The following is a 26,820-nucleotide window of genomic DNA, read 5'->3' as shown; positions in this document are numbered from 1 at the left end:
TTAGAGCATCTCCACCGGCACGTCTCATAGCGGCCCCGATAACGTTTTGGGCTCACACCGGCGCGCCTCAAATAGCGTCGGCGGTTTTTCGAGCCCAAGAGAAGCGCCGGCAACCCCGTTCCGGTCCCTTGGCGAAGGGCGCGAATCGGGCGCGCCGACGCCTCACGAGGCGAAATTTTTTGGGCGTGGGAGCCGCCTGTCAGTGACGCCAGGGCGCCGCGCGGGAGATTTTACCGCCACGACGCCGGGCTGGAAACTCTCCCGCCATGACGCCGCGCGGGAAACTCTCCCGCCACGACGCCGCACGGGAAACTCTCCTGCCTCGCCACCGGTCTATATTATCCCTCTTCCCCGCCTCATTGGTGCAAAAATCTAAACCCTAAAAAATACCACATTGTTTGATTCGTGGGAGGAGGCGGCGCTAGAGACGACCATAGAAGTCGTGGAGGCGGACCCGCAGTTCGCAGAGTACGAGGCGTGGAGGAGGCGGCGCTAGCGGCGACCGTAGATGCCTTTGTCGCTGACGAGCGACAGGACCAGGAGGCAGAGCAGCAGCACCGGGAGGAGGCGCGGCGGCGGCGGGAGGCGGAGCGGCAGCGCCGGTGGGAGGTGCGCTAGCAGCACGGGTGGGAGCAGCTTGCGTTGCGGCGTTTGATGCGGGAGGAGCAGCGGCGTCAGGATGAAGTCTACGAGCGGCGGCGTCAGGATGAAGTCTACGAGCGGCGGTGTCAGGATGAAGTCTACGAGCGGCGGCGTTTGGCGGAGATGCGGCTCCGGCTACAGAGGCAGGAGTTGGATCACCATCGGCGGCGGGAGGAGCTGGAGCAGCTGCTGCGTCAGGAGGCGGTGGCCGCGGATAGATCCGCCTACTTGACGTTCGTGGCGGAGAGAGCAGCGGGGGATCGACGACGGAGAAGCAACGGAGAGAGCATGAGAGAGAGCATCGGAGAGAGCTGCGGGCGATCGTCCACCTCCACAGAGTCGAGTGGCCAGTAGGTAGTAGGCTAGAGATAAGCAGGTTTCACATGTCATCCGGGGTCGAGGAGTGAATAATGTTTTACTCGGATTTGCCCTAAAATATTATTCATTACTCCATCCCGAATGACATTAAAATGGAACTACAAGTATAAATATTTAGTTTGTGTAAAAAAAATCCTATCGGGGCCACCGGTGTGGAAACAACTCCCCTAATAGAGGATGCAGTGCCGGCGCTCCCCATACGGCAGTGCCGGCGCCCCTGCCGGCGACTATTTGGGGGGGCGCCGGTGGAGATGCTCTTAGCTATCAAATCTTGGGAGTTTCTACGAAACTTGGGTGGATTTGTTACGTTAATACGTCATGATAAACATGCAGCATGGCTGAACTCTGTTCAAAATTGAGTATGACTGAATAAATTGCACACTGCTGGAAATCAATGAGAAATGAAGAAGGGAGAAGATGTGCAGGTTTCTCTCAGGTATTTTGTCTCAGCTGAGTCCTTTTTTTTTTCTCTGTCTCAGCTGAGTCCTGGGTACGGGAGAAAGCTTTCAACCCAACATCCAATGACCAACCTATCATCCCCGTCAGTCTGCCAATGTGTAACGCCGAGAAATTTCTTCTAGCATGCACGCTAGCTAGCATGCATTTTTTTTAATCAAGTTTCACTATGTTTTAATTGGTCTAGTATTTCTGCAGTTCACGAAAACATGACAAAACTTGATGAAAATTGCCAACATGAATCTTCTCAAACAGTTGCATCCAAAAACAATAAGCATCTGCTGATCTGGAGGGAGAAGATAGGACCATAACTGAATCCGATGAGTGGCCATTGTGATAAACTAGATTTTTTTGTGAAAAACTCTAGTCTTGTTAAAGTAACTCCTGCAAGTCTAAATCGACACATAAAGCTAAAATGCCTATCCGCGCTCTACCCTTAGTTTTTCGGTTTTTTCAATTCCATTTAACCAATTTCTAAATATATTTGTGACATTTTATGGTGAAGGTAAGTTGTAAGTAATATGCATAATACACCAAACAATATGGGAAAAGAACATGATATAAATAAGTACTAAATAGTCTCCTCCGAGTCACAAACGGAGAGATAGTTACGGTCACAAGAAACAACACCTACCCACACCGTGCAAAACAAATGACTACGGGCCTCATCAACCGATAAAACATGAACGTGACACCAACATATATACTCTTCGACTACCCTGAGTTGGGAAACGCGACATGTAACTGAACAACCCATCACAAGTACACAAACTAGGTGCGGAAATGAGCGTAAAAACTAAGAAAACATCGGCTTTGAAGAAGACGCATGTAAGGAGCTATTAGAAGACCCATCTTGCAGCACCTTCAGCACACGGGCGGTAGAAACGTCGGTAGCTGCGCAATCTTGACACGATCACCTCAGCCGACACAGAGACGTACAAGTCCAATCAACAGCATGACTCTGCAGAGGAGAAATAGATACAGTTAAAGTGTGTAATAGATTCAGAAAAACTGAAGCGATTCAAGCACCGCTTTAACGGTTTAAGCATGATTCTCAAGAACATGGTCCAATGCAGGTTACCCTTTAAATTTGCACCTGTAAGCTAGCTATGGGTGTCTAATCAAGCACAAATGCTAGGCAAATCAAGCACCAAATGCTAGGAGATACAGGCAGCAAATCGAGCAGATCTTGTCCGACAACCGATCTACTAAAAGAAGGGATTGTGGTTCGAGTCTTCTCCAAAGTCCAACTTCTTGCACTAAAGAACGATCTAAGCAATAACACATTCCACCGATAGATAAATTCAGAGAAGTGGTGAGTTGGGTGGATGTAGTGCAGAAGCTAGTCAGTGCTAGTAGAATTAACAGCACAAGATTGGGTAACAAAGGCAATAAAACTCACAACAGCACGAGCCCCATGACTATGCAGAGCACCAGCAGTAAGACGAGTTTCCAGTCCCAGAACGCCGTCCGCTCTTCCGGAACCAGCACAGAGTCGATGAGGTAGACATCTAGGCCTAGGCCATCGATGTCGAAGACCTTCTTGGTGACGACGGCCCCGTTCACCGAGGAAGAAACTATCACCGTCACCGTGCCTCCGAAGATGTAGATGTCGTAGTCCCCGCGCCCGTTAGCGAGCGTGGCCACCTCCGTGTCGAACATCGCCCCGAGCGCCTCCTCGGAGTAGAGCGTCGCCACTCCGTGGTAAAGCAGAAGCGCGACCTGGTCGTCGGCGCTGAGGTTGCTGAACCTGCGTTGGCCGAACGCCGCCACCGCCTCGTCGTCCGGGCAGAAGATGGTGAGCCCCGCGTCGCCGGCCATCTGCGCGAGGAACGCCTCGCCCGCGGCGGCTGTCGCGGCGACGAGGCCGCCGAAGGCACCGCACCCGTTGTCGGACAAGATCTGCCCGATCATGAAGCTCCCGGACGACTGTCCCTCGGCGAAGGGGGCGCGCAGCAGGAGGAGTAGGATGCTGTAGGTGGCAATGGCTCCGACGAGCGACATTGGGCAAGATTTCTCTCAGCCTCTAGGATTCTTGGGTGCTTGGCCTGGCCTGGCTCTGTTCTTCAGGGGAGTGGTGGACTGTGTTGGGAGAAGGGTTTTTGGCTCTCAGGCGGCCTATATGCCTAGAGATCGCGATAGCCGCGTCCATGTGCGATGCCCAGGCCTTGCTTGGGTGCCATTTCCTCCTTGCATGGAAATGGAAACGTTGGGGCCAGGACTCGAAGAGATGATGTTGGTCAGTAAATGGCATGGTGCATTTGTAGCACCTAGGTGCTCTGCTGCTTTGAATTTCATCTTCGCCGGATTGCGTGACAAAAAAGTGGTTATTAGCTTTCAAACCATGGCTGATTGAGGAAACTGTGCACTGCTGAATGGAGGGTTGTTTGATCTATCAAACCTTGCGAGTTTCTACGAAACTTCGTGTGGGGTAGCTTTCAAACCATGACTATGCCGCGGAGCTCAACTTTGAGCAAGATGGAGTACGGATGATTGAGGAGACTGTACACTGCTGGAAATCAAAAGGTTGGACGGTGAAACAGTTTCCTTCCCAGACTTGTAACTTTGCAGCAACGCATGGAGTGGGATGACCTATAGGTTGTTTGTTTAGCGAGTAAGTTAACTTTTCAAATTTATAACTTTGTGCAAGATCGAGTATCGGAGTATGCCTGATTGCTAGAGAACAGTGAGAATGAAGGACGGAGATGTAAGGTGGTGTTTTGACTCATATATGATATGAACCTATTATGAAAAATGCATAAAAACCAAATCAAAAAAATGTCCAAAAATCTGAAATATAATTTCAGTGTACATCCGGAGATTCTAGGTCATGGGAAAATGAATATTTTATGTGCGTTGTGTAAAAATGCAAAAAGAATGTTTCGCGAATAATCATATCAGAGCATAAAAAATTGTCCTTTTTACATGGGACACCAATAGTGTTATCTTTTCCGAAAACTTGTGTACGGGACATAGAATGTCTAGATGTGCATGTCAAATTTAATTTAATTCTTTTACATTCTAAAATGTGTTTTCACATAACGGGTTCATATGCATCCGTGATCCAAATTGGATTTCCCGGAGATGTACCGGTTTCTCTAGGTATTTTTGTTTTACCTGAGTCCTGAGCACGGGAGAAAGATGAACTTGGCTTTCAACCTGACATCCAAAATTGACCAGGTTCATAGCATGAAACCACCATGTTTGTGCGAACTGTTCGGAAAACTACCACTTTACTGTTGCACAAAAATTGATTGGTACAACCGAATGGATCTTGATCTTGTTCTTGAGCTCCATGTTGTGCTTGATCAAGAGAATGTATTTGTTCTTGTTCTCCTTATTGATCTTGCTCATTTGGTTGCGGGCTTGGAACTTGTTCTTGGATAGGTTGCTTCTCTTGGCTGATGTGTTCATCTCGTGTTGAGGTAGGTGGTTCAATAAGAATTGAGCTCTATTTTTCCCTTTCATTCTTGGACTTTATGTCTCCAATGACCATTCTTATTCTTATAACTTGAGAAAAATCAGCATCACCTCAAACAGTTTAAACTTACTTTGCTTGGGAGCCATTATTTCCTCAAAATCGCATCTACTTGGCAGGCAACCTCAAAATCGCATATGTAAGGGTTTGGCCCTAGAGAGAAATAGTGCACATGTACTCATTCGCTGTAATAGTGCACCAACAATACCGGATTAATTCTTTGGGGGGAATATTCGCAAGTTTGAATCCAAGTTTGAGCCAATATGAAGGAGAGATAAATCATTTTTCGAAGTTTTAGAAAATAAAAAAAAATTGTCCACGTAAAGGATCCAAAATGATTGTGTTGCATACCAAAGTTCTAAGTTTACAACTTATACACGGTGGCTTTTGGTATTGTGATTTTTACACAGTTCGTAAATTTTCATAAGTTGGCATCGAAATTTGCAAGAGGATGTTCCTAGCCTATATATACCTACATACGCATGTGTGTGATTTTTTCCTAATTTTCAAAAGTCGGAAATATGTTTTTCGAAAGAAAAAAAAATTGAAGTTGGGATCAGGTGTACCTCCGGTCCAAACCATGATTCTCGATTGCTTCGCCTGCTCTTCAAATATCAACTCAGCTGATTTCAATATGCACGGCCGGTACGTACAGATACTACCTTGCTTGCAGAGAAAAGAATACCACCATGAGCTGGTGGTACGTACGTACTTACCCCTGCCCGTCCATCGCGGCGGCGCATGCAGTCGAACTAGCACAAGGAAGTACAGTAGGCACGCGCGCTATAAATCTCCGGGCAGCGGGCAACCGCCATGAAACCATAGCAGCAGAGAGCTAGCACCAAAATATCGCCCAATCACAAGCTAAGTTATCTAACACAGCCGAGACTCCACTGCCCCGTGACCGTGACAGATGAGGCCGTCGCCCGTCGGCGGCGTCGTTCGCGGCGGCGCTGCGAGTGTCATTTTACCTGTCCCTTCTCCTCGGGGCGCTGGCAACGCCGGCGTTAGACTGTGGCGGGAACAACTGCTCGTCGGCGGTAGCCAAGGTTCACACTGGACCATGTGCCTCCACGCTGCCCCACGTCGCTCATCTAGAGATTCCAGATCACCCGCGCCACCGCGCGCCTCACCTGCCGGAGTCTCCACCGCAGCCGGAGCTGCCTTGCGGCGATCCGACCGAGCCGACGCCGGCGGCCCAGGCCGAGCCGGAGCCAATGCCAATGCCCCAGGCGCCGGAGCAGCAACCTGCTGACGAATTCGATCCGGACGGCCTCAGCGAGAGGGGCTACTAACTGCAGCCTTTCTGCTGTGGCGTGGTATCACTGCTGAATCCTGCATAATGCTCCACGGGCACCTGCTGTGTTATAGAATAAGCCCGTGGAACTTCCCTTCCCTAATCATACAATAAGAACACCCAGGTCTAAGCATTCAATAAATATCATTACTAACTGAAAATGGTAGCTGTGAGGTGTTGCCGATGGTGTTTATTACACCTACAAATAAAACGATATGGTACTACCAATATTTATCATGTATGTTTGGATTTATCGACGTGAATTCTGAATCTCAGAACGAAATATAACCTGTGTGTAACTTTGTCTATAATATGCTGGAGCATGGATTAAATCTTCATTTTTGAATCCTAATGATGGAACATCGGAACTTTTGCTAATTTCTGTGAAACCTTTGTGGCACTGAACTGACATTTATCTGAATCTTGTTCAAAGTTGGATTTAGCTTTTCAAAATGTCTGAAACTTGTGAGACAATCAAAATCTGAAAACGATATTTAGCCTCCAATTAGTATATACATCCACCATAGATCTTGCCTCCGGGGCAACGTGATATCAAAAAACCCACGACCTCTACCATGTGTTCAAGCTCACAGATAATTTCAGCTCTACTCCTGCCCAGAACCCTGCTTGACATGATAGATCTATGTACATGTAATGTTTTCTGCAGGCATGTCATCAACCATTGCCGAGCAGATAAGACAATGAGACTGAAGGAATCGTGAGACACTTAGACTGACCCAAAGAGAAGGTAATCTCATAGAGAACAGTTATGACGATTAGAACAGCAACTTACTTCCGCTAGAGAAAATGAAAATTCACACGAAATCAATAAAATCCATGCCATCAAAATGAAACTCGGTCTCATACAGATCGTTTGGCCCCTAAATTTCCGCAGAAAATGTGCACATGCTGCTATAACCAAGACGGCGAGATTATACTGAACCAGATATCGAGTTAACTTCAGAATGCACGGTCATATGGAGCGTAAACAAGACGAGTACATAATCTGGTACCTGCGCCGTATCGAGGCAGGCAAGTCACGAGGTAATTAAAGGCTGCACCTACAGCAGATCAGCATCAAAGTGGCGTGCCGCCAGGAAGCGAGGGCAGTGGCTCGCCGGCAGTTGGCACTAGGCAAGACTCAAATCGGGTAACGTCATCCATCGGACTGGGGAGTGAAGGCAGTTGCTCGCCGGCAGTAGGCAACCCTTATCAATGTCAAGTTGTCAACACCAGCGCCCATCGCTTATGTGTACCGAGTTATTAGGCATATTGCGAATAATCAGTCTCATGTTACAAGATTATCTATGCATTATTGTGTTAGAATGACACCTACACAACATGATGAACCTGACATATGGTCATGCTCTGGGGTGACATATGGTCACTGCCATCAGCGGGCTGCCAGGCATTTCCTTCTCAATACAAGATAAAACTGCAATCGTTGCCAAAAGCACCATCTGTCCATCTCTTATTACTTCTCTCAAAATAGCATGCAAAACCAAAGCAGAATAACTAAATACTTCTTAACATACCCACAAAGAGTGTTTCATGTGCTGTAAGAAGCACCACCAGGTATTATTGATTACCTTGGCTCAGGATGCTTCACTGCAATAAGCAAGGGTGCGACACCAGAGCTTATGCCGACCTGCTTGCCTGACGCTCCTCCGACTCAAAGAAGTCATCACCCAGAAGTTCGTCTTGGCCATTGTACTGTACCTTGTTAGCTCCAATAGTCTCACCGCCACCAAACCCTCCTGCATAGCTGTTGCTATTGGGGCTGTACTGTACCTTGTCAGTAGCTCCAGTAGTCTCGCCGCCACCGAATCCTCTGGCATAACTGGTGCCATGGGGGCTGCTGGTATCAGTAACATTTCGAGCAAAGCTGCCAGTACTGCTCACATTTCCTGTGAAATTGCCGCCAACAAAGCCAGAATTTCCACTGCTGGAACCGCCAGTGCTTCCGCTGAAGACTGCCTTGCCGCCACCTCCGCTGTTGTAGTCGCTGGTGCCATAGGTGTTGGGAGAATTGTACCCACCAGTGCTTCCGCTGAAGACTGCATTGCTGCCACCTCCGTTGTTGTAATCGCTGGTGCCATAGGTGTTGGGAGAATTGTACCCACCAGCGCCGCCATAGCTACCAGTATTTCTAGCCGAGTTGCTGGCACTATTGTAGCTTCCGCCACTGCCATATCCGCCAGGAGCTGCATTGTTGTGGATGCTAGAATGCTCACCGCCACCACCAGTGCCGCCATAGCTACCAGTATTTCCAGCCAAGTTGCTGGCACTATTGTAGCCTCCGCCACTGCCATATCCGCCAGGAGCCGCATTGTTGTGGATGCTAGAATACTCACCACCACGACCAGCGCCGCCATAGCTACCAGTACTTCCAGCCGAGTTGCTGGCATTACTATAGTTCCCGCCACTGCCATATCCGTTAGCAGCCACATTGCTGTGCATGCTAGAATACTCACCAACACCACCAGCACCACCATAGCTACCAGTACTTCCAGACAAGTTGCTGGCATTATTGTAGCTTCCACCACTGCCATATCCACTAGCAGCTGCATTGTTGTGGATGCTAGAATACTCACCGCCCCCACCAGCACCGCCATAGCTACCAGTACTTCCATCCGAGTTGCTTGGGATACTGTAGCTTCCGCCACTGCCATATCCACCAGCAGATGCATTGTTGGGGATGCTAGAATACTCACCGCCACCAGCTGCACCACTGTAACCATCATATCCTGCACTACCATATGCCCCACCACTGCCATGCCCTCCACTTCCATAACCACCACCATTGCCTCCATATCCACCACCGCCACTTCCATGTCCTGTGCTGCCATATCCACCAGTGCCATATCCGCTACCTCCGTAATTTCCAGTGCCGTATCCACCCCCACGTATTCCACCAGCACGGTCATTGGCGTAGTCCACCTTTACCACTCGTCCTTGAAGGTCCTAAAGCAGATGGATGTGTTACACATTTGCAACAAAAATAAGCGTGACTCGATGTGCTAAAAAGAACATAACATCTAGTTTGGTGATGACATGCATCTGCTATAAGCAGTGCCACATGAATCAAAGCAGAACAAAAAAAAAATCCAACTTATGATAGCAGAACAAAATTTTCAGAGGAATTAGGGCAGGTCACTTTTACAGTTGAGCAGAATACCCTAGCCATAAAGTAAGTCAAAATAATTAAAATATTGTGTCATCATTGATACGCCACAATCTGCAGATAGTCAGCTATTCCCTAAACATGCATTATCTTGCTGCTCTGATCTTGTAGCTACACTAGTGTTCATGAATCATGAGATTAAACATCTGGAATCATGCATCTAGGAAACAAGTGCCATCAGCTTAAGATTCTTACAAGTCAACGTTTGAAGAAAAAAGGATTGTACAAGTTACAAGAATGTGTTAACAACAATATGCCAATCAAAATGTCAAAAGCCTCAAGTTTTAGCATAATCGGACCAATACTTGTATAGCGGGTGAACTTTGCTCTTATTAACCGCGGATGTTTATGTACCTCGCATATCAGGAAGTTGGAAAGAATTCCTCTGCTTCATTTAGCATTTACTATAGTTAATTTCCTTTGCTAACTAAGTACTGTGATGTTGTCCTAACTCTTGTGTGTTTGTCATCTGACATTCGCTTCATTTCTGTTTCAGAGGTGTCTTTTGACTGCACATTCTAGTAAGGTTTGATGTGAACCAAGAGGGAAAGGGTCGAAAATGAATCAATGAAATTGTCCGGTTGCTCGGTTTTGATGTACAGAAAAGAATGCAATGGTTATTAGCTTAAACTAAGAAGAGAAGCACAATTTATCATTAGTGAGTCAATGCCAGTTAACACAATTCTACATCAGATCGAAGGCAACACCTCAGTAGTGATAATTATATTGTATCACTAAATTGATAAAACAGTTTGGAAATTGCAGCGCATGACATGTGTCCTGTAAAGCGCAGTAAGCAATAACAATGAATAGACAGCAAGCAGGACAAGCTGCTCCTCAAGCAAAAACATCCAACATGGAATTTCAAACTATCTTTGCAAAGTGAGGCAGACAGATATAAACAAAAGAATAGACGTGAGTGGCATAGCATATCTGCAAAATCACCTTGCCATCCATGGCACTGATGGCAGCCGCTGCAGCTTCACTTGATGTGTAAGTAACAAATCCAAAACCCTTTGACCTGCCAGACTCCCTGTCCATGATGACTCTCGCTGAATCCAACCCAAACAAAATGAAGTGTTAAGGGCCATGGGAAACATGCCAAAATGTGTATCAAATGTGTCACAGTAATTGGGAGCAGAACCTTCAAGGACATCCCCATAGCCAGAAAAGGCATCCCTCAGAGATGGGTCATCAGTGTTATATGATAGTCCTAAAAGCAGGTAGACAACCAGACATGTTACTAGATAATCCGCCAGCAATATGTAATATTCAAGAACCTGAGCTAGAACCAGTAATCCATCTGAGCATACCTCCAACAAAAAGCTTGGAAGAAGACATGCATCTTACTGCCTGGAGCAGCGACGAATTCGAGGACGCCGATGTCCTCCTCAGCACACTTCCCAGTCTACTAGCGAAAGCCATTGCACAGATCCCCTGCTACAGACCTGGGGCACTGAAGAAGAAAAAAACATGTCATGAGACAAATTCGCAATCGCTAATACAAAAGGATCAATCCGAAATGGGGATCCAGTTGAAACCCCAAATCCCTTTTTTTTACAAAAATTGGGATTTTGTAAAATTGGACTGCTACTGGGAGTACTAATACGGGGGGTCTCAAAAGCAGATTTTAGATGCGGAAATAAACAAATGCACGGCGGGTGCAGCCGCCGCGCCCCGATAGTCCGTCAAATCGACGGGACAGGGTCAACTGAGGCCAGTCCAGTGTCGAGGAAGGAGATCTGGTTCGATCTGATTGTTCACCGCAACGAAAGGGAAGAAGTTGAACAGTAATCCGAGCAAGCTAGGGTTCCGTAATCCTTACCAGCGAAAGGAATAGCGTCCGGAACACACCGTCAGTAGATGTGGATCCGGGGATGGGAGGATTGCGAGAGAATCGAGTTCCGAGGAAGTAGCAGGGGTGCTTGGGTGGGGGGAATAGGGTTTCGGCGGCGAGGCGGCTCCCCTCCTAAACCTACCTGTTTAAACCCTACCGGTAGGCTTGTTCCTTAAACCCCTGCGATGCGACCTGTACGCAAGAGAATGAGAGCGTGAATGGGCTGTTCCGCACACACAAAATGTGAAGGGCCTTGTTTTGCATTTTTTTTTATTTTTCTAGATAGATAAAATAAAGTGTGCAGGATATGTAGCGGAATATAAATCAAGGCTTACATAACAAGATATTTGTTGTTACATTCAAAAAGGGAATAATCGAGAAGAAGGTCGTCATCATTGTCTCCAAAGAGCAACGGCTCCGCCAACCAAAGCTGCTTTGATTTGGGGAGCAACGCCACATCGTCGGTCCACGCCAAAATCTTCCCATGTCGGCGTGGTTGGATGTGCCTATCCTCTCCACCCAACCAGAGGACCCAAGGATGGCATTGGCGGTGTCCAGGTTCCAAGCCACCGGTGGCACGCATACCACCTCCAGATGAACCTGATAGCGGAACAAGCGTCATGTCGCCTACAACTAAATTCCCTCCCGTCGAGAGGGGTTGGCGGCGGTGGAAAGAAGGGTGTCCCTATTGGCCCTGGAATCGAAGACGAGTAGGATGTCAGTCGGCCAAAAACCACCAAGCCCCCACCGCAACGCCCTCTCTGCACTCTCCACATCAGAGATCCGGTAAAGGATGCCCCTTTCTCTAGGGGTCCGCGCCGCCTCAACCTCCATGGGCACAACCAAATCTTGCTCCCTGTCCGCTGAAGAAAGGGGAGCCACCACAGCGAAAAACGCAACTCCTGCTCCCGAAGCCCCTCGCGGTTGTACATGGATAGGTTGCGGGCCCTCTCCTCCCGTTGTAGCAGAGGAGCGGCGTGCAGCTCATGTTCATGCGAAGCCTGGACTCATACGGCGTCTCACCACCAAAGTCATCGTGCCCCGAGGAGGCCGCACCTTAGCATGGTTCCAGGCTGATCTCATATCAGCATAAAGATTTTTATGACTAAAACCCCTCTAAGTATGTACCTTAGAGACTGCGAGCCACGTACTTAGCCTTCCCCGTTGACGTAGGCGGTTTATTCATCATCATCATCTTCTTCTTCTTCTTCTCTTCTTGTTCTTTTTCCTAGATGAACTCATCTGCATCGTCTCCGTGGAGATTCAATTGGCTTAATCGTCCGTGAAAGGTTTCCTAGAGATTTTTATTTAGGTTTTGTTTTCGACTTAGAGATATGTGTGTAGAGATTTTTGTTTTGGTGGAAACAGAAACAGAGAAGGAAGCAGGTCCTTTCGCGGACGAAATATGGGCCTGGCGCATTTCCGAATTCCTGAAGCGGGCCGAATCTTTTTCGCCGCTTAAAGCGGTAAATAGCAGCCCCCGCACGGCGCGGCCCGCGGCTTAACGTGCCCACGCGAGGAACGGTGCTGGTTCTGTTCCGTGGCGGGCCGGCTCTTGGGCCAGGTTTGTCCGACTCCGACACCGGCACCGAGTCCCTGTCCCCCACAAGACCTCAACTGGTCCTAGTCGCACTTGCCCTAATAAACGAGGCGCACGATTCCCTCCATAAACAAAAAACAAACAAACGAGGCGCACGATTCGCCGCGAGAAGCCGCCGCCACCCGCGCCGCATAGGTGCCTGTGTTTTTCCAGCCACTGGATGTGCTAATCAAGCCTCTGCCCGTCACCAAACCACCTCTTCCCCAGTACATCTTAGGCATAGCCAAGAGGCACAACAAAGAGACGGAGGAGGAACAGAATAAGAAAGATAAGGAACAAAATCGCATGGAGAAGGAACAAAGGCTTAAGGAGGAAGAAAGGGCGGAGATCGAGGCAGCAAGAAAGGAATATTTGAAGATTGTACTATCAAGAATGAAATTGATGAGGAAGGTCGGCCGTCCTGCCACTCTCATGCATGTACTGCAAGAACCTGGACGCTCGTGAATTGCTCAGTCGCAACAGCAACTGTGATGAAATCAAATGGGAAAGCGGGTAATGAGTAGTGTTAGTTGAATATTGAAATTAATTTTTTTTTGGTTGTTGGAATATATCTTCTTTTTTCGGTAGGATTTCACCATGGTGCCTAGCCAAAGCAAGAGAGTTGCGATAGGAGACGTCCTGTAAGCGAGGGAGGCTTCCGAAAAGATAACTTCAGCCGTAGGGTTGCTCTTTCTCTGTAACCATCATGTGCGAACATTCAGAGACTTCCTTTTTTTGCTTCATCCATGATCTCAGTTTACGAGACTTTCATCTCAAATTTCATCTTTTAGCTAACATCAGGGCGCTGTGAGAATAGTTTTGGTACTAATTTACTAATTAATATGCATTTTTTTTTTTTATTTCTCGTTTGACCTTTTCAGATCTTTACTTCAGTTTGGCCTAATTTTGTTTTTCTGATTCTAGGCCTGTTGATAAGGAGATTTTGCTTGAGAAAGAGAGAGCCCTCTGGAATGCTGCTATGGAATATCGGAAAGTTCAAAACATGGTGATCCATTACTTAGTTGATATTCTTTCATGTACACTGTTTTTAGTAGTTTCTCACTGCAAATTGATAACTACATAGCATATTGTCTTTACATATTATTTCTTGTCAATGCAACTATATAGTACTCCCTCTGATTCATATTGCTTGCCACACATCCATATTAGTGGCAACTAATATGGATCTGAGGGAGTAATACTGTCTAACGTTAATACTTAATAGTATCCGTTGATTTGCTATATCCAACTGTGTACTTGAAATTCTACGAACTTGCTACCGTAGAATATCCTTCACATTAACCAGATTCTGCCACAGGGTAGGACATAGCTTAGAAATATAAGGCTTGGAAGCTTCCCTCGCCCAAACGTCTACACGATATTAAACCACCTTCTCAGTTGTCCAATCATGCTTGCTACTCCAGCAGTTGAAGTGCACAGCTAAAATAAATTGGTATACGGTTCTATGTCTGAGCTCCTTTTCACTTTGCAAATCACAAAGATTCCGTAGGGAGTGGGATCACAATCTGCTGGCCCAATCGAGTAGCGGGGAATATTGTTCACTTTTAAACTCAGCTCAAAAGATGCTTTCAAAACGTCAGATGACTAGTTTTGCAAATAGATTATCCTATGTAAAGTTATATAAGTAATAATTTTGGATGATCAATGTTGACTTGTTGATTGGGTGCCTTCTATAGGTTTTGTCATTGTTTGATTTCCACTGTCCTTAACTGCTGGGTGTGATGGTAGATTGGTCCTCTTGTTTGATCCGGAGACTTGAGTTTAAGGTTCATTGATGGGCATACATTACTCCATTTTGTAAATTTGAACCATTAAGTGATCACTTTTCACAGGATAAGTCAGAGACATTTAGATTACATTGTGCGTTTACATGTTGCAAGGATCATAAACACCATCTTTAAAGGCCCCAACTAATATTCTCTTTGTATCACCTGTTTTATTTTTGCGGATCGTAAACACCATCTTTAAGCCCCCAAATAATATTCTCTTTGTATCACCTGTTTTATATCTGCCATAATTTATGTTTTACACATGTTTTTCGTTCCGTAAAATTTGTTTCAGAATCATTTACAAAACAGTGTAGTGATTTTATGTTTCATGCAGAATTTTACATTTAACTTCCTATCTTGTAGCCTCTTACTGATCATCAATTCTTCCAACCAGGACTCTGAATATGATTTGGTTGCTAGCAAGATGACCTTTTTTCCTATACTGTCTAATAAGTGCATGTGGTACCACTGCAATCTTGTGGGCTGTAAGAGAGAAACTCCTTCAAAAGTGATGCGACAGTATTTCTTTCTTGAGATCAACAGGACTCAAGGGAAGACTGACACTGTTACAGCATGCATTGCACTTGGTATGTACTTGTTAGTTGTATATCTTTTAAGAAAATAAGTCACTGATCTTCAGCAATTATGAACGATTGATTTGTCCTTTAATACTGGGTGATTATGCATGATTCTCTTTTGCCTTTAGATGATGACGTCGACAATACCTGTAACGCATGTCCTTCCCATAGTGGCATTTTGCATCCCTGCAAGGGGGGGAGTGCTCCGGTGTCCCCTCCTAAGCCAATCAAATTGAAGCGGCAAGTTTACCGAAAGAATTATATATGCCCCATAACTTTCAGAAAATAGACAAACACCCCTCAAGTCAAAACCGAACCCCTGTTTTACATGTTTTACATGGTGTGGCAGTAAAATAAAAACCAACCAATGCCACGTTCGACTAGGAGGATTAAAATTCTCCTTCACCACCATCGTTCTTGACCTCTCCTCGCCCCCTAAATCCCCAGAATCTGGCGATCTTGCTCGCTCCTTCGGCGCGGCGACCATGGAGGCGCTTATTTCCTGACCACTCGCAAACACATTCTCCCTCTCTCCGTTCTTGACCATGGCGGGCAGCGCGCATCGGCATCCTCGTCTCCTCTGTCCGTAAGAGCATCTCTGAGAGCATCTCCAACAGATGCGCGAAACTGGTGCGCCATCGCGTTTCAACCGTTTTTTTTGCTGCGCGCACCCTCCACGCGTCTCCAGCTGACGTGCCAAACCGGCACAGGAAAGGAAACTTTTCCCCCGCGCTATCGTGGTATCCCGAGCGCCAAACTTGCCGCGTCGCTTCGCGCGCGCTATAAAGCGCCGCGTGCGCGCGCAACAAACCGCCACGGAAAGTTCCACCGCTTCGCCCCGCCGCTTCCCCACGCCACGCGTCGCCGCCGCTCTCCTTCGTCGCCGGGATGCCGCCGCGGATCGTCTGGTTTTCGCGGCGTCCGAGCGCGTCCGAACGGGACGTCCTACCTGGAGATTCGCGCCGGCGGCTTCCGCCTCACCCTCGGCACCTACAATGCGCCGGAGCTGGCGGCGCGCGTCTACGACGCGGCCGTGTGGCGATTCCGGCGGCCACGGAGCGACCTCAACTTCCAGGATGTCGAGTCGCTGGAGGAGCCAGAGTTCCTAGCGGCCGCGCCGGGCCTCGTCAACGAGGAGGACCGTCGCCGCTACCATCAGGCGCACCACCGAATCGCCATCGCCGAGCGCGACGAGGAGCTGATGCGCCAGTGGAAGGCGCAGTTCCTCAGTGACATCGACAACACGGAGGCCTTCTTCGCTGACCTCAGGGCGCAGCGTAGGTCAGCCAGGCGCCGCCGTCGCGCCACCGCCGAGTTCGAGCTCGACAATGACCCTCGCTGGGACGACGTTTGGACTGAGGCAAAGGTCAAGGCAGTATGACTACTGGGGTCGACGGGGACGGCCTCCTACATGTTAACCGGCCCTGGACCTTTGCCTCCACCGCAATGGTGAGCGCGGATGAAGTGGATGATGTGGGCTTCTTCTTGAACTTTCGGTGCTGCGGAAGCTAGGATACTAGGAACCTTCCCACTAGATTAACTGAACGACGATGCTTCGTCGAGCTCGCCATGAACCGGAGATCGACGGTGGCGGTTTCGGTCGATGCAACTCAAGGAGCACATAGATGTTCAATTAATTAAGCACAGAGGTCCGGGGAGATAGGGAATGAGTTGTGCATCAAAATGGGGCTCGGCCGCCGGAGGCTCTCTTAGAGCAACTCTAACAGAACCCGTAAATGCCGCCGAAAATGAATTTTTTGGCGGATATACGGGTTCGGGCCCAAAGCATCGCAGAACGGAACCCGGATCGGTGGCCCGGCCCGTAAAAATATCTCGGGGGCCCGAGAAACGCGAGGCTCGCGCCGTATTTATACATGCCACAGAGTGGAGTAGGGTTCCAAACCTACTCCCCGCCTCCGCGTTCACTTCCTCCGCCACGCATGCTTCCACTTCCGGCGAGCAATCGCACCCTTGCGGCTGCTGCATCTCCACTTCCGCGACCTCCACCGCGACCGCATGGTTGACACGGGCAGCGGTGGGAGGGGAAGCGGGCGGATTGGCGGGAGCAACTCGCTGCCGCGCCCCGCTCCCCATCTTCCACTCCGAGGCCAAGCGGCGGAAATGGAACCGCTCGGAGGGCGCGCGAAAGCGCAGCGCGCGTCGCTGGACCAACTGGAGCCTGACGCCGCCGGGGAATCTCGCCCGGTACGCCAACAACGGCGAGGGTGTTCCTTCGGCGCGTCGGGCCGTGCGCTTGCGCCGCCAGTCACCGACAGCAACATCGAGGAGGAGGAGGAGGAGGAGGAGGAGGAGGCGGCGGTGGCGCCGGCACGCACTGTCCTACAGTTGGCGGATTACGTCCTCAATGACAAGGAGGAAGGGACGGTGATCCAACAGGTCGCCGTCATCTCGAAGCCCGAGGCGCGCGCGTGCTTCCGTCGCGAGGAGGCGAAAGCCATCCGTGTCGTGCGCGCGTACGAGGTGGCACAGAAGGAGGCGGCCGTCCGCCGCGTGAAGCAGGAGGTCATCGACCTCGAAGGCCGCCGACGGCGTCATCCTCTACCGCGCGTAGAGTAGGTCGCCAACGGGCGAAATTAGCTTAGTTAGGAGTTGGTCGCCGACGACCAGACTAAATGTAATCTCTTTTGCAACCGCAACTATGCAAATATGCAACTATGTAGTTTGAATTTCACTTTTCTAAACTTGTTTGCGATGATCACTTACCGCCAAATTTGAATTTGCATTTTTTCGGTTCGGAATATGGGTGATGTTCCGCGCCACCTTCTAAACTGCTCGAAAATTAATTTTCGGGAGATTGAACTTTATTTTTTCGGTTTAATAAGGGCTCTGTTAGAGATGCTCTTATGGACAGAGAAGACGAGGCTGCCGATGCGCGCTGCCCGCCATGGTCAAAAACGGAGAGACGGAGAGTGGTGTTAAGCTTCATGCACTAGCCACTTGAACCAAAAGTCCGAACTTATGGAAAGGGCTAGGCAATCCACATATACACTTCACAACACCCCCACTCGCGTGTGACGGGAGAAGAGAAAGTCAACACGTGAAAGAAGAAGAGCACACCGAAACAGGGCATCAGCGGTGGCTAAAGAGGGGGGAAACAGCAATTTTTAGGCTTAATTGCGAAAACCAGGATTTGAACTCGAGACCTGGGGCTCTGATACCATGTTAAGCTTCATGCACTAGCCACATGAACCAAAAGTCCGAACTTATGGAAAGGGCTAGGCAATCCACATATACACTTCACAACAGTTAGCAGGGTCAGGAACACGACGAGAATGAGCGCCTCCATGGTCGCCGCGCCGAAGGAGCGAGCAAGATCGCCGGATTATGGGGATTTAGGGGGCGAGGAGAGGCCAAGGATGATTGTGGTGAAGGAGAATTTTAATCCTCCTAGTCGAACGTGGAATTGGGTGGTTTTTATTTAACTGCCACACCATGTAAAAAGGGGGTTCGGTTTTGACTTGAGGGGTTATTTGTCTATTTTCTAAAAGTTATGGGGTATGTATAATTCTTTCAGTAAACTTGCCCCTTCAATTTTATTATTGGCGTAGGGGGGGACACCGGAGCACTCCCCCTGCAAGGGTGGATTTACTTGTGGAAGCAAAGAAGGTTAGATAACTTTTCTTAGCTTTTTTATATTGGATTAGTGTTATGTTTGTTGGCTTATGGTATTGTCATATAGCCACACCAACAAGAGCCTTGGATGAAAATGTTGTGTCACCTGGCATACCTGCTCCCTTGCCTACCCGGGGGAATGAAACCCTTGGGCCTACCACCAGAAGGTATTATAACATTTGCATCATTGCTTGAGGAGTTGAAGTATTGCGTTTTATCTCACTAATTCCTTGGTGCGTAGACTACCAGCCTTGGTTGGAGGTGGAACTTCCCGACCTGGCCCACCTACTGTAGCTGCAATAGGAACCCCTCCCAAGTCCAAATCCTTGGCTGCCATGCCGAATGGAAGACCTGGGCCTATCACCAAAAGGTCTCATTGCATTTTATTCTATTGCTCCATTGATGCATTTTGTTTGAACAATTCTTCTATTGCATTTATATTGACCCCTCGTGAATTTGTAGGTATTTGGAAATAGCACTGGCATTGGCTGGAGGTGGAACTTCCTCAAACGGCTCATCCAAAGACAACCCCAATTGCAAGTAGCAGAAAAAAGTTAATTTGTGTCTTGACTATGTATATGCCGCTTGGTTTACCTGTCTATGTTTCAGTTTGTCTGCAGCTAGATGTTGCAACTTGCAATGTCACTTGGACCGCAACCTAGGAAATATTATGTCACTAGATGATGAAGGTTCATCACTTGTTCCATGTTCTGTGAGTTGGAACTACTATTGAGTTTTAATTTGTTTTGCCTTGTGTACAATCTGTTAGCCATTTTGGGGCATTGTACAGCATCAGTTCATTATCCTCAAATTTTGCTCTTTGCCCCCATGTGATTAATCGATGCAGCCACGTTCTCTGAATTCCGCTGGCTCTATCTTTTTTGATTGATTTCCACATGCTGTGGTGCCTCATCCTTCGTATGGCATATCGTCTCTTGGTGCGCATAAAACGCAAATCCGGAACCCGAAAACCTGAGCACTATGTTGAGTAGGAATTGTAGGTACCCGAATGTTAAGTTCATGGCCCTGACCCCTAGTTTAGTTTACCCGTTGACTATTGACTCTGTGCGCACCCTCTTGGTGAAACCATACTCGCCGATTACATCTGAGATCTGGAACTTACTAGAAGGATCTCTTGCGCAGCAAACTCGCCGATTACATCTGAGATCTGAAACTTACTAGAAGGACCTCCGCGCCTTGCTGCGCGCATTTTCCACATGATGGTTTGCGATTTTTATTTTTATTTTTGCTCCATGTCACGGGCCATTTCTTATTTAGTCAAATGCAACAAAGAAAATGCATTTTAAGACAAGAAAAAAATGAATTTACATCTATCTATGAGTGGAAGTCTTTAACCTAGAGCAACAGAAAGCAATAAACTCTGCTGGCTCAAATAGTTTAATCCATCAATTATTCTAAGGGCCTCATTCCTTGGTCGCATCACTTTCCTGCATCGGGCGAGATTTTCTCCCCAGTGCCATATTTAATTTGACCAAGTTCATATACTCAAATGACAGTTTGTTTGGTTCCTAGCAAAGTTTTTTTCAGCCCGATTGTGCGTCTTGTTTGGTTGCAACTAAACTGCAATATGTGTGTCAACTATGCAATTGGGCTGATTGGTAATTTACAGGACCTAGTTCTAGTCACCACTTTGACATTACCCCTCATCAGTTCGAGCAAAGAGGCACCTTAAAGCGAATCAAACTAACAAGCATGACTAATATAACGTCTTCAGTCCTAGCTACTTCCAAATAGCAGTGTAACACAACAAGTTAAGTCCTAGCTAAGCACGAATGGTAGTTTAGAGCGCACAAATAGTCGAGTCATACACATAACTAGGAGTAGTTCATAGCACAACCCACATCACAAAAATGCTTCTCTTCTTCTTCAGATTCTGGTATGGCCCCATATAGCGTCTGCCCACTCCTGCCTCTTGTTCTTTCAGGTCGCGTTATCGGTGGCAACAACACCATGTCCAACATCAACTTCGTCAGGCTGGACCTCATCCTCGCCCGGGAAGAACGAATCAACACCCCAGCCTAAGATCCAGTTATGCAGAATGCAACAAGCCAACACTAGCTTAACCTAGGTGGAGAAGGTGTGGAAAGGATTCTGGTCAAGGATCTTAAATCTGTTCTTCATAGCTGCAAATGCCCTCTTGACGGTGACCCTGAGGCTAGAGTGTCTGAGATTGAAGAGTTCCTTGGCGTTCTTGGGGTAGAAACTTGCAAAGAACTCATTGAGTTGGTACCTTGAGAAAACCCGGGCAACAAGCATAGCCTGGATCAGCAAGGTAGAACTTACCCTTAGGGACCTTGAGGCCATCTGCTCTCTCCAAGCTATCAACCAGAATGGTAGCATCATGAGTTGATCCTTCCCACCCAGCAAGCACATATGTGAACTTCATATCGAAGTCCACATCAGCAAACACATTCTGGCTGGTGTAGTGCTTTCTCCCTGTAAGCAAGATAATGGCTTCTTGGCACTTTCGTTGTGATATGAGTCCCATCAATGGCCCCAACACAATCCTGACATGAATATGAACAAATGTTAAGGCATTTGTGTTGTACTGGCCATCAAGAGAACAAGGTTCACCCTCAAAAAAGATGCACAAATGTGTAAATCAGTTGTACAAAATGTTGCTCACCTTGAAATATGGATACCAACGGTGACTTTCAGCGATCTTGGTGGGAGTGCTGGAAGATGCAGGCTTGATCATCTCTCCCCTTAGTTCTCCAATAGCATAGAGGACTGCCTTGAAGTACCTAGAAGCTATCTCAGTCAATATCCTCCATGTGCTATGGATGACTCGGAATCGTTGGTTGTGCCGAATGACATGAAGGAACATAACCACTTGCTCTTCGATACAGGTGTGGATGATGTCCCTGAGCAACTGCCTACCTCTTAATGTGTTCACGAGTTGGTTGAAGGCAACTTTTTTCATCCTCAACATGTTCACAGATTCCACATCACCATTGTTGTAGATGATGTTCGGGTTGTTCATCCTATCTTCGTCGCGGACAAACATTTGTGCATATGTCACGCTGGGCCTAATGTGGTGAAAGATGGCTCTCGTGTGCATACAAAACACCCATGGCTAAATCACAGCTACTAGGGCACCCGCTTGAACAAATAGCTTCTGCAGTTCGGCCTAAGCATTTTGATGTGGCAAAATGAGGAACTAAATACGTACAAATCTAGGCTAAATAGGCTAAATACGCATTTTGATGCGGTGAAGAAGGGGCTTTCGAATGTCGTTCGGGGCGGAGAAAACAACAACGTTATTAACGGCGGTCGTCGATGGCATGCTCCATGTTGTTCACGTTCCTGTTGTCGTGAGGCCAACCGGAGGGTAAAGAAAGGGTGCATTAGAGAGAGGAAAGAAGGGCGCATCGAGGGAAGCATAAGGGAGGGCAAATGGTGGACGGAGGCGACATCAACCCCCACCTCTTCTTCCCGGATGTCGAGGACGGGCTCGAGAATTGGAGGAGCACAGAGCTCCTCTGGCTCTGAGTGGTGGAAAGGAGGAGTGTGAGAGGTGGGATGGCAAAGTGGAGAGGCACGAGAGGAGTTGTGGACTTTTATAAAGAGTGTGAGCCGCTGCATGATGAACTGGGTGTGTGCAAGGGTGAGAAGGAGAGCGGCGACACACGACTGGCTCGGAGGGGTGGTGCTACCACGAGTCCAGGCCGCAACACATGTTTTGGAGCGAAGCTGCTGTCCGTGGAGCTTGGAAGCGAATGGGAACAAAGAGGTCGCGTCGGTCTACCAGGTGCTCGAGTAAATGTCTGCGGAAACGGCGTGGACTAGGGCCTGCTGGCCAGGGCGTGGTAAGGGTTCTTCGTTCTGTGTGTGTGCGTTGTACATGGCCGCACCACCATACTAGGTCGAAGGGGACAAGGAGGGAGCGTGATGTCGCGGGCGTGGTCGTGTCCACTATGGCGTGCTTGACCGGCATAGGGGGTGTCTGGGTAGAGCAGTGAGGTGGAGTGAGATAGGACATGTCCATGAAGGAGAGAGGAGTCCTGGGGGTCAGTTTCCACCAGTGTTTGATGTGCAGTGCAGAGAGGGAGGAGGGAGATTTGCGTCTCCCCATCGGTTCCCAAGTCAAGAGAGAGAGAGAGTCTAGGGCTGTAGAGGGGACATGCATGGAAAGTAGGGGCGCAGGTGGGCTTCTACTTCGTTTTTTTTCACTGGCTAGACCAAGCATGCGATAGAGGGAGAGAGAGAGAGATTGGTATGGGGTGCCCTCATGCCAAGGTTGGCATGGACATCCTCCTCTTCCTCCAAGCACAAAAGGAAAAATATGAACAGTGATTCTACAGTGGTATTGACCAGAGAAGGGTGAGTGTGCTGGAGGGTCAAGTGGTGGGATGGTGATGATCCTATTAATTAGGGTGAGATAGACGAGGAAAAGAGATGGTACATGGCACCAAGACTTGAGAAAAATGGCCGGCCACAAGATGCCCATGTTGATCCAATGATCATTTAGGTTAACAAGAGTTGGTTCTGGTGGTTTTAGTTAAGAAAGAGGGATTAGGGTTGAGTGGAAAGTATTAGGGAGATAGAGAGGAGAATGAGTAATAGTGCCAAGGTTGATGATGATGGCATTTTATCAACTCATGGTTTGGTGAAAATGCTAATGTTGATAGGTAGTTCGGAGAAGTGCATTTGTTGTCCAAGGGTTGACATTTAAATTTGAATTCATTTGATAGGTATCTGAATCACCTCAAATTTCTATGGACAATTGCAAAGGAATTCAATTGAAGTGGATTTTGAGAAAGTTGAGAGAATTGTGGTGACCCTGCATACCACTGCATGTTGTAGTATGCCAGTCGTTGATATAACATTCGCGAAGTACCATTCCGCAAATATCACATCCCTCAGAGTAGTACAACAGAACATAGCAAGGTCCATAACTCATTCACATATTATTACAATACACATACACAAGTCGTCTCGAAGCTCCTCTTGGGTCCTAAGAGGATATCTCCTGGGTTCGAGGTGAACCCAACTTAACTTACAATACCATTGTCTCATTAAACAAAACATTTATTTAATCGAGCAGCTACATGGTAAGAGTTTGTGCTGCTCGGCTACTACTACTCCTCAGATATCTCTAGGCTTGTTCTTCTCCGGAAGCCTCCCCGGATCCGTAGACGATGATGTAGTCTACGCCTTCAACTCCTCCTGAGAGGTCAGGTGCATCATAGCCGATAACCTCGGCTCCTTCATTGTTGTCGTAGTCCTCCTCCAGACGGTTCAGACAATCTAAGCATGGGATTTAAGAGTGGTATGAGTACGAGCGTACTCAACAAGTTCATTATAGATAAGAGGTGTTTAATGCACTAGCTACGATATTAGACCAGAAATTCTAACACCAATGCAAGTTTTAATAAACATTTCTTCAAGAGATTGCTTTTATTTCAAAGAGCTATGTCCGTCAGCCTTCACCGGTTTACTAGAACTTCATGGAGCTCCTTTCCGGCCGCGTTCGCAGTTCCTCAATCCCGGAACAGGGAGTGACAGGTCACAGTTCTTTACACTCTGCAGAGGTGTGTTGCTTTACCCATAAGAGATCTTAACCTTGGTGCCAACCGGGCAGCTTTCCCGTCCACACTTCCTTTGGTGTGAGGCCCGGTATAAGGTCTAGCCAATCATGTTCCTCCGCTACCTCGCACACCCACCCTTTGTTGCATACCCCGACCCTGGGTCCTCGTCGGTCCTCTTATACCACTTAAGGATGGACCCCGACCACGACAACAGTTTGGGACTCGTTAACCAAACTCCTTCGCCGGTAGCTGCAACCCATCATAGACCACTTACCGTGGGGAATTAGAATGGGATCCCCACCCCACCGCTTGCCCAACCTGGGTCAAGTGTCTACGGTAAGCGCATCCGTTGATGTACGAGAGGTGGAAATACTTTTGACTACTCCGTCCCACTCCAGATCTTATGGTTAACACGGGTATTACGGCACAAGAATCACTGGCGACATTTGTTGTTTAATCCTAGATGGATATAAACCCTTGCAATGGAACCTCCACCATATCAACACAATCCATGGTTCCATTGCCCACCACATAGTCATATTCATAGTTATGAAAATAGTGGTTTTGGTTTTTTATGCAATAGTGATAAACATAATACTTTGCAAGTAATTTGGTAAAAATACTCAAATGACATGAGCAAGTGATGAACTTGCACAGACAACCGCAAAGTTCTGCAGTTGGAAGGTATGGACTGACCCTTGTCCTCTTGTTCTGAAAAATAGCATCATTGTCCGATAAGGGCAATGGTTAAATAAGCAATTATGCATGATTCCATTTTTAGGGTTTGTTCCCCCCTTCCGATGTCGTTATTATTTCATGTAAGAGGTTAATACTAAGAATGATTTGGGAATACTTGAATTAGGGTAAAATACAACCTTGAAATGTTGTCAAGGTGTTTTTAAAGTCCAAATGCATTATTGGACTATTTTCATTATTGAAATTAATATGTGTGATTTAAATCAGTATTTTAAGTCATCAAATTAAGACTTATTCTTCATTGTCTTCAAAAATTCTCTCTGATATTTTATTTGGATAGAGAATTTTATGTTGATCTATTTTCATATTTTTAATTATTTTTTTAGAGCTATTTAACATTTCTTACATAATTTCAAAGTTTCTGTATTTTTTTGGAATTAGGAAATGACCTAAATGCCCTTGGGCCCCACCTGTCAGGGTGGCCCAACGGGTTAGGTCGCACCCGAGCCACCCTTTGGGCTCGGTCGGCCCATTCGTTCTCTCCCCTCTCCTCGCGCAGAAACCCTAATCTCTCTCTTGCTCTCGCGACACCGTGGTCGCCTCGCCGTCGCCGAATTATTCCGACCGCCACCGGCCGTCCCCGCCGGCGAGATCGGACGCAATCGAACGGCCGCACGACGGCGCGTCGATTGGTCCGCGCCGATCCGTGTTTCCTCGCCGCCACCGCTCTTCCCCAACATCTCTGCGACATGGCCGAGGGTTTCCGCGGCCACCTCGTCGCAGCCGTTGATCCTGACGCCGTGGCGTGGCCGTGTGCCCCGCCGTGGTTGCGCTGGAGCCCTGCGCCTCGGCGACCGCCTGGCTTGGCCGCGGCTTGGTGCTGCCGTGGCCGGTCCGTACCGCCGTGCCGCCATGGCAAGCTGTAGTGCTGCTGCTCCAGGTAAGTGTTCCGCCACCCTCTTTCTCCTGTGCCTCTCTTCTTCCTCCTCCAGTATCCCTGGCCATGGCTTCCCTCCTTGTGGAGGTGCTGGCCTGCTGTTGTTGATGCTCTGCTGTGCTTGGCTTACTGCTGTCGCCATAGATCCTAGCTTACTGGGCTGTGCTGTTCTTGCTCAATTGCTCACTGTGCTTCCTAGCTATTTCTGTTCATTGTAATCTTTGGCTGTGGTCCTCCTATAATTGCTCATGAGCATCCAGTGATGCTCATGGCCTACTGGCATGCTCCTATTCTTTTTACTGTCACTAGGGCATACTGTGTGTGCTTAATCTTGTCCCTGGCTTGATTGTGGTGGTTAATCCTTGCATACTTGCAAGTGCCAAAGGCTCTCCGGGCTAGTTCATTTAGTTCAGATTCATGATTATGCTCAATTGAGCATTACTGTTGGCTTAGCAGTGTGATCCAGTGATGAATTGATATGTGCTTTTCTTGTGTATTATGATCCTTTGGTTCATCCAGCCTTTGATGTGCTTCTGGATATAATTATAAAGCCTGATGCCCTTATCTGTGATGCAATTGTTCAGTTATTTAATTATCTGTTCATGTGTTAATTGCTTAGAATGAGTTCTAGCATGCGAGCATGCTCTAACAAGCTTCTGGTGTTCATATGATCACCAGTTGCTTGTAACAGCTGCCCTTTGGTGTCTGTGCCTCACTGTTGCTCACTTGTGTATCACACAGGCCTGGCCTGATGTGTGCTGTTGCTTGCTTAAGCATCAATTG

At 47.8% G+C, this 26,820-nt stretch overlaps 4 protein-coding genes and 1 long non-coding RNA gene across 5 annotated transcripts; 2 read left to right on the top strand and 3 right to left on the bottom strand.

The window, feature by feature from the left end:
- Positions 1–2,019: 2,019 nt before the first annotated feature.
- On the bottom strand, positions 2,020–3,605 carry LOC127332727 (fasciclin-like arabinogalactan protein 2). Its single transcript, XM_051359058.2, has 2 exons — positions 2,879–3,605; positions 2,020–2,437 (listed from the first exon to the last, which is right to left on the bottom strand). The coding sequence occupies exons 1-2, from the start codon at positions 3,478–3,480 to the stop codon at positions 2,395–2,397; spliced, it is 645 nt and encodes a 214-aa protein (XP_051215018.1). The 5' UTR covers positions 3,481–3,605; the 3' UTR covers positions 2,020–2,394.
- A 3,934-nt stretch (positions 3,606–7,539) lies between these two features.
- LOC127332726 (uncharacterized) lies at positions 7,540–11,384 on the bottom strand. The gene is made up of 5 exons (XM_051359056.1): positions 11,261–11,384; positions 10,749–10,891; positions 10,580–10,648; positions 10,381–10,487; positions 7,540–9,215 (listed from the first exon to the last, which is right to left on the bottom strand). Exons 2-5 carry the CDS (start codon positions 10,858–10,860, stop codon positions 7,890–7,892), a joined length of 1,614 nt encoding a protein of 537 aa, XP_051215016.1. The 5' UTR covers positions 10,861–10,891; positions 11,261–11,384; the 3' UTR covers positions 7,540–7,889.
- A 1,729-nt stretch (positions 11,385–13,113) lies between these two features.
- Positions 13,114–16,600, top strand: LOC127328598 (uncharacterized). The gene is made up of 5 exons (XM_051355188.1): positions 13,114–13,364; positions 13,776–13,857; positions 15,036–15,228; positions 15,348–15,463; positions 16,226–16,600. The coding sequence occupies exons 1-5, from the start codon at positions 13,288–13,290 to the stop codon at positions 16,598–16,600; spliced, it is 843 nt and encodes a 280-aa protein (XP_051211148.1). The 5' UTR covers positions 13,114–13,287.
- A 2,209-nt stretch (positions 16,601–18,809) lies between these two features.
- On the top strand, positions 18,810–19,613 carry LOC139835157 (uncharacterized). Its single transcript, XR_011750886.1, has 4 exons — positions 18,810–18,846; positions 18,920–19,019; positions 19,094–19,222; positions 19,315–19,613. It is a non-coding gene; the product is annotated as an uncharacterized lncRNA (long non-coding RNA).
- A 1,180-nt stretch (positions 19,614–20,793) lies between these two features.
- On the bottom strand, positions 20,794–21,880 carry LOC139835492 (uncharacterized). Its single transcript, XM_071825349.1, has 3 exons — positions 21,500–21,880; positions 21,157–21,448; positions 20,794–20,891 (listed from the first exon to the last, which is right to left on the bottom strand). The coding sequence occupies exons 1-3, from the start codon at positions 21,878–21,880 to the stop codon at positions 20,794–20,796; spliced, it is 771 nt and encodes a 256-aa protein (XP_071681450.1).
- Between the last annotated feature and the right edge of the window lie 4,940 nt (positions 21,881–26,820).

Source organism: Lolium perenne, chromosome 2, assembly GCF_019359855.2.
Source record: "Lolium perenne isolate Kyuss_39 chromosome 2, Kyuss_2.0, whole genome shotgun sequence".
Classification (NCBI taxonomy): Eukaryota; Viridiplantae; Streptophyta; class Magnoliopsida; order Poales; family Poaceae; genus Lolium; species Lolium perenne.
The sequence above is the reverse complement of the archived record's forward strand: the minus strand, read 5'-3'. Positions and strand labels throughout refer to the sequence as shown.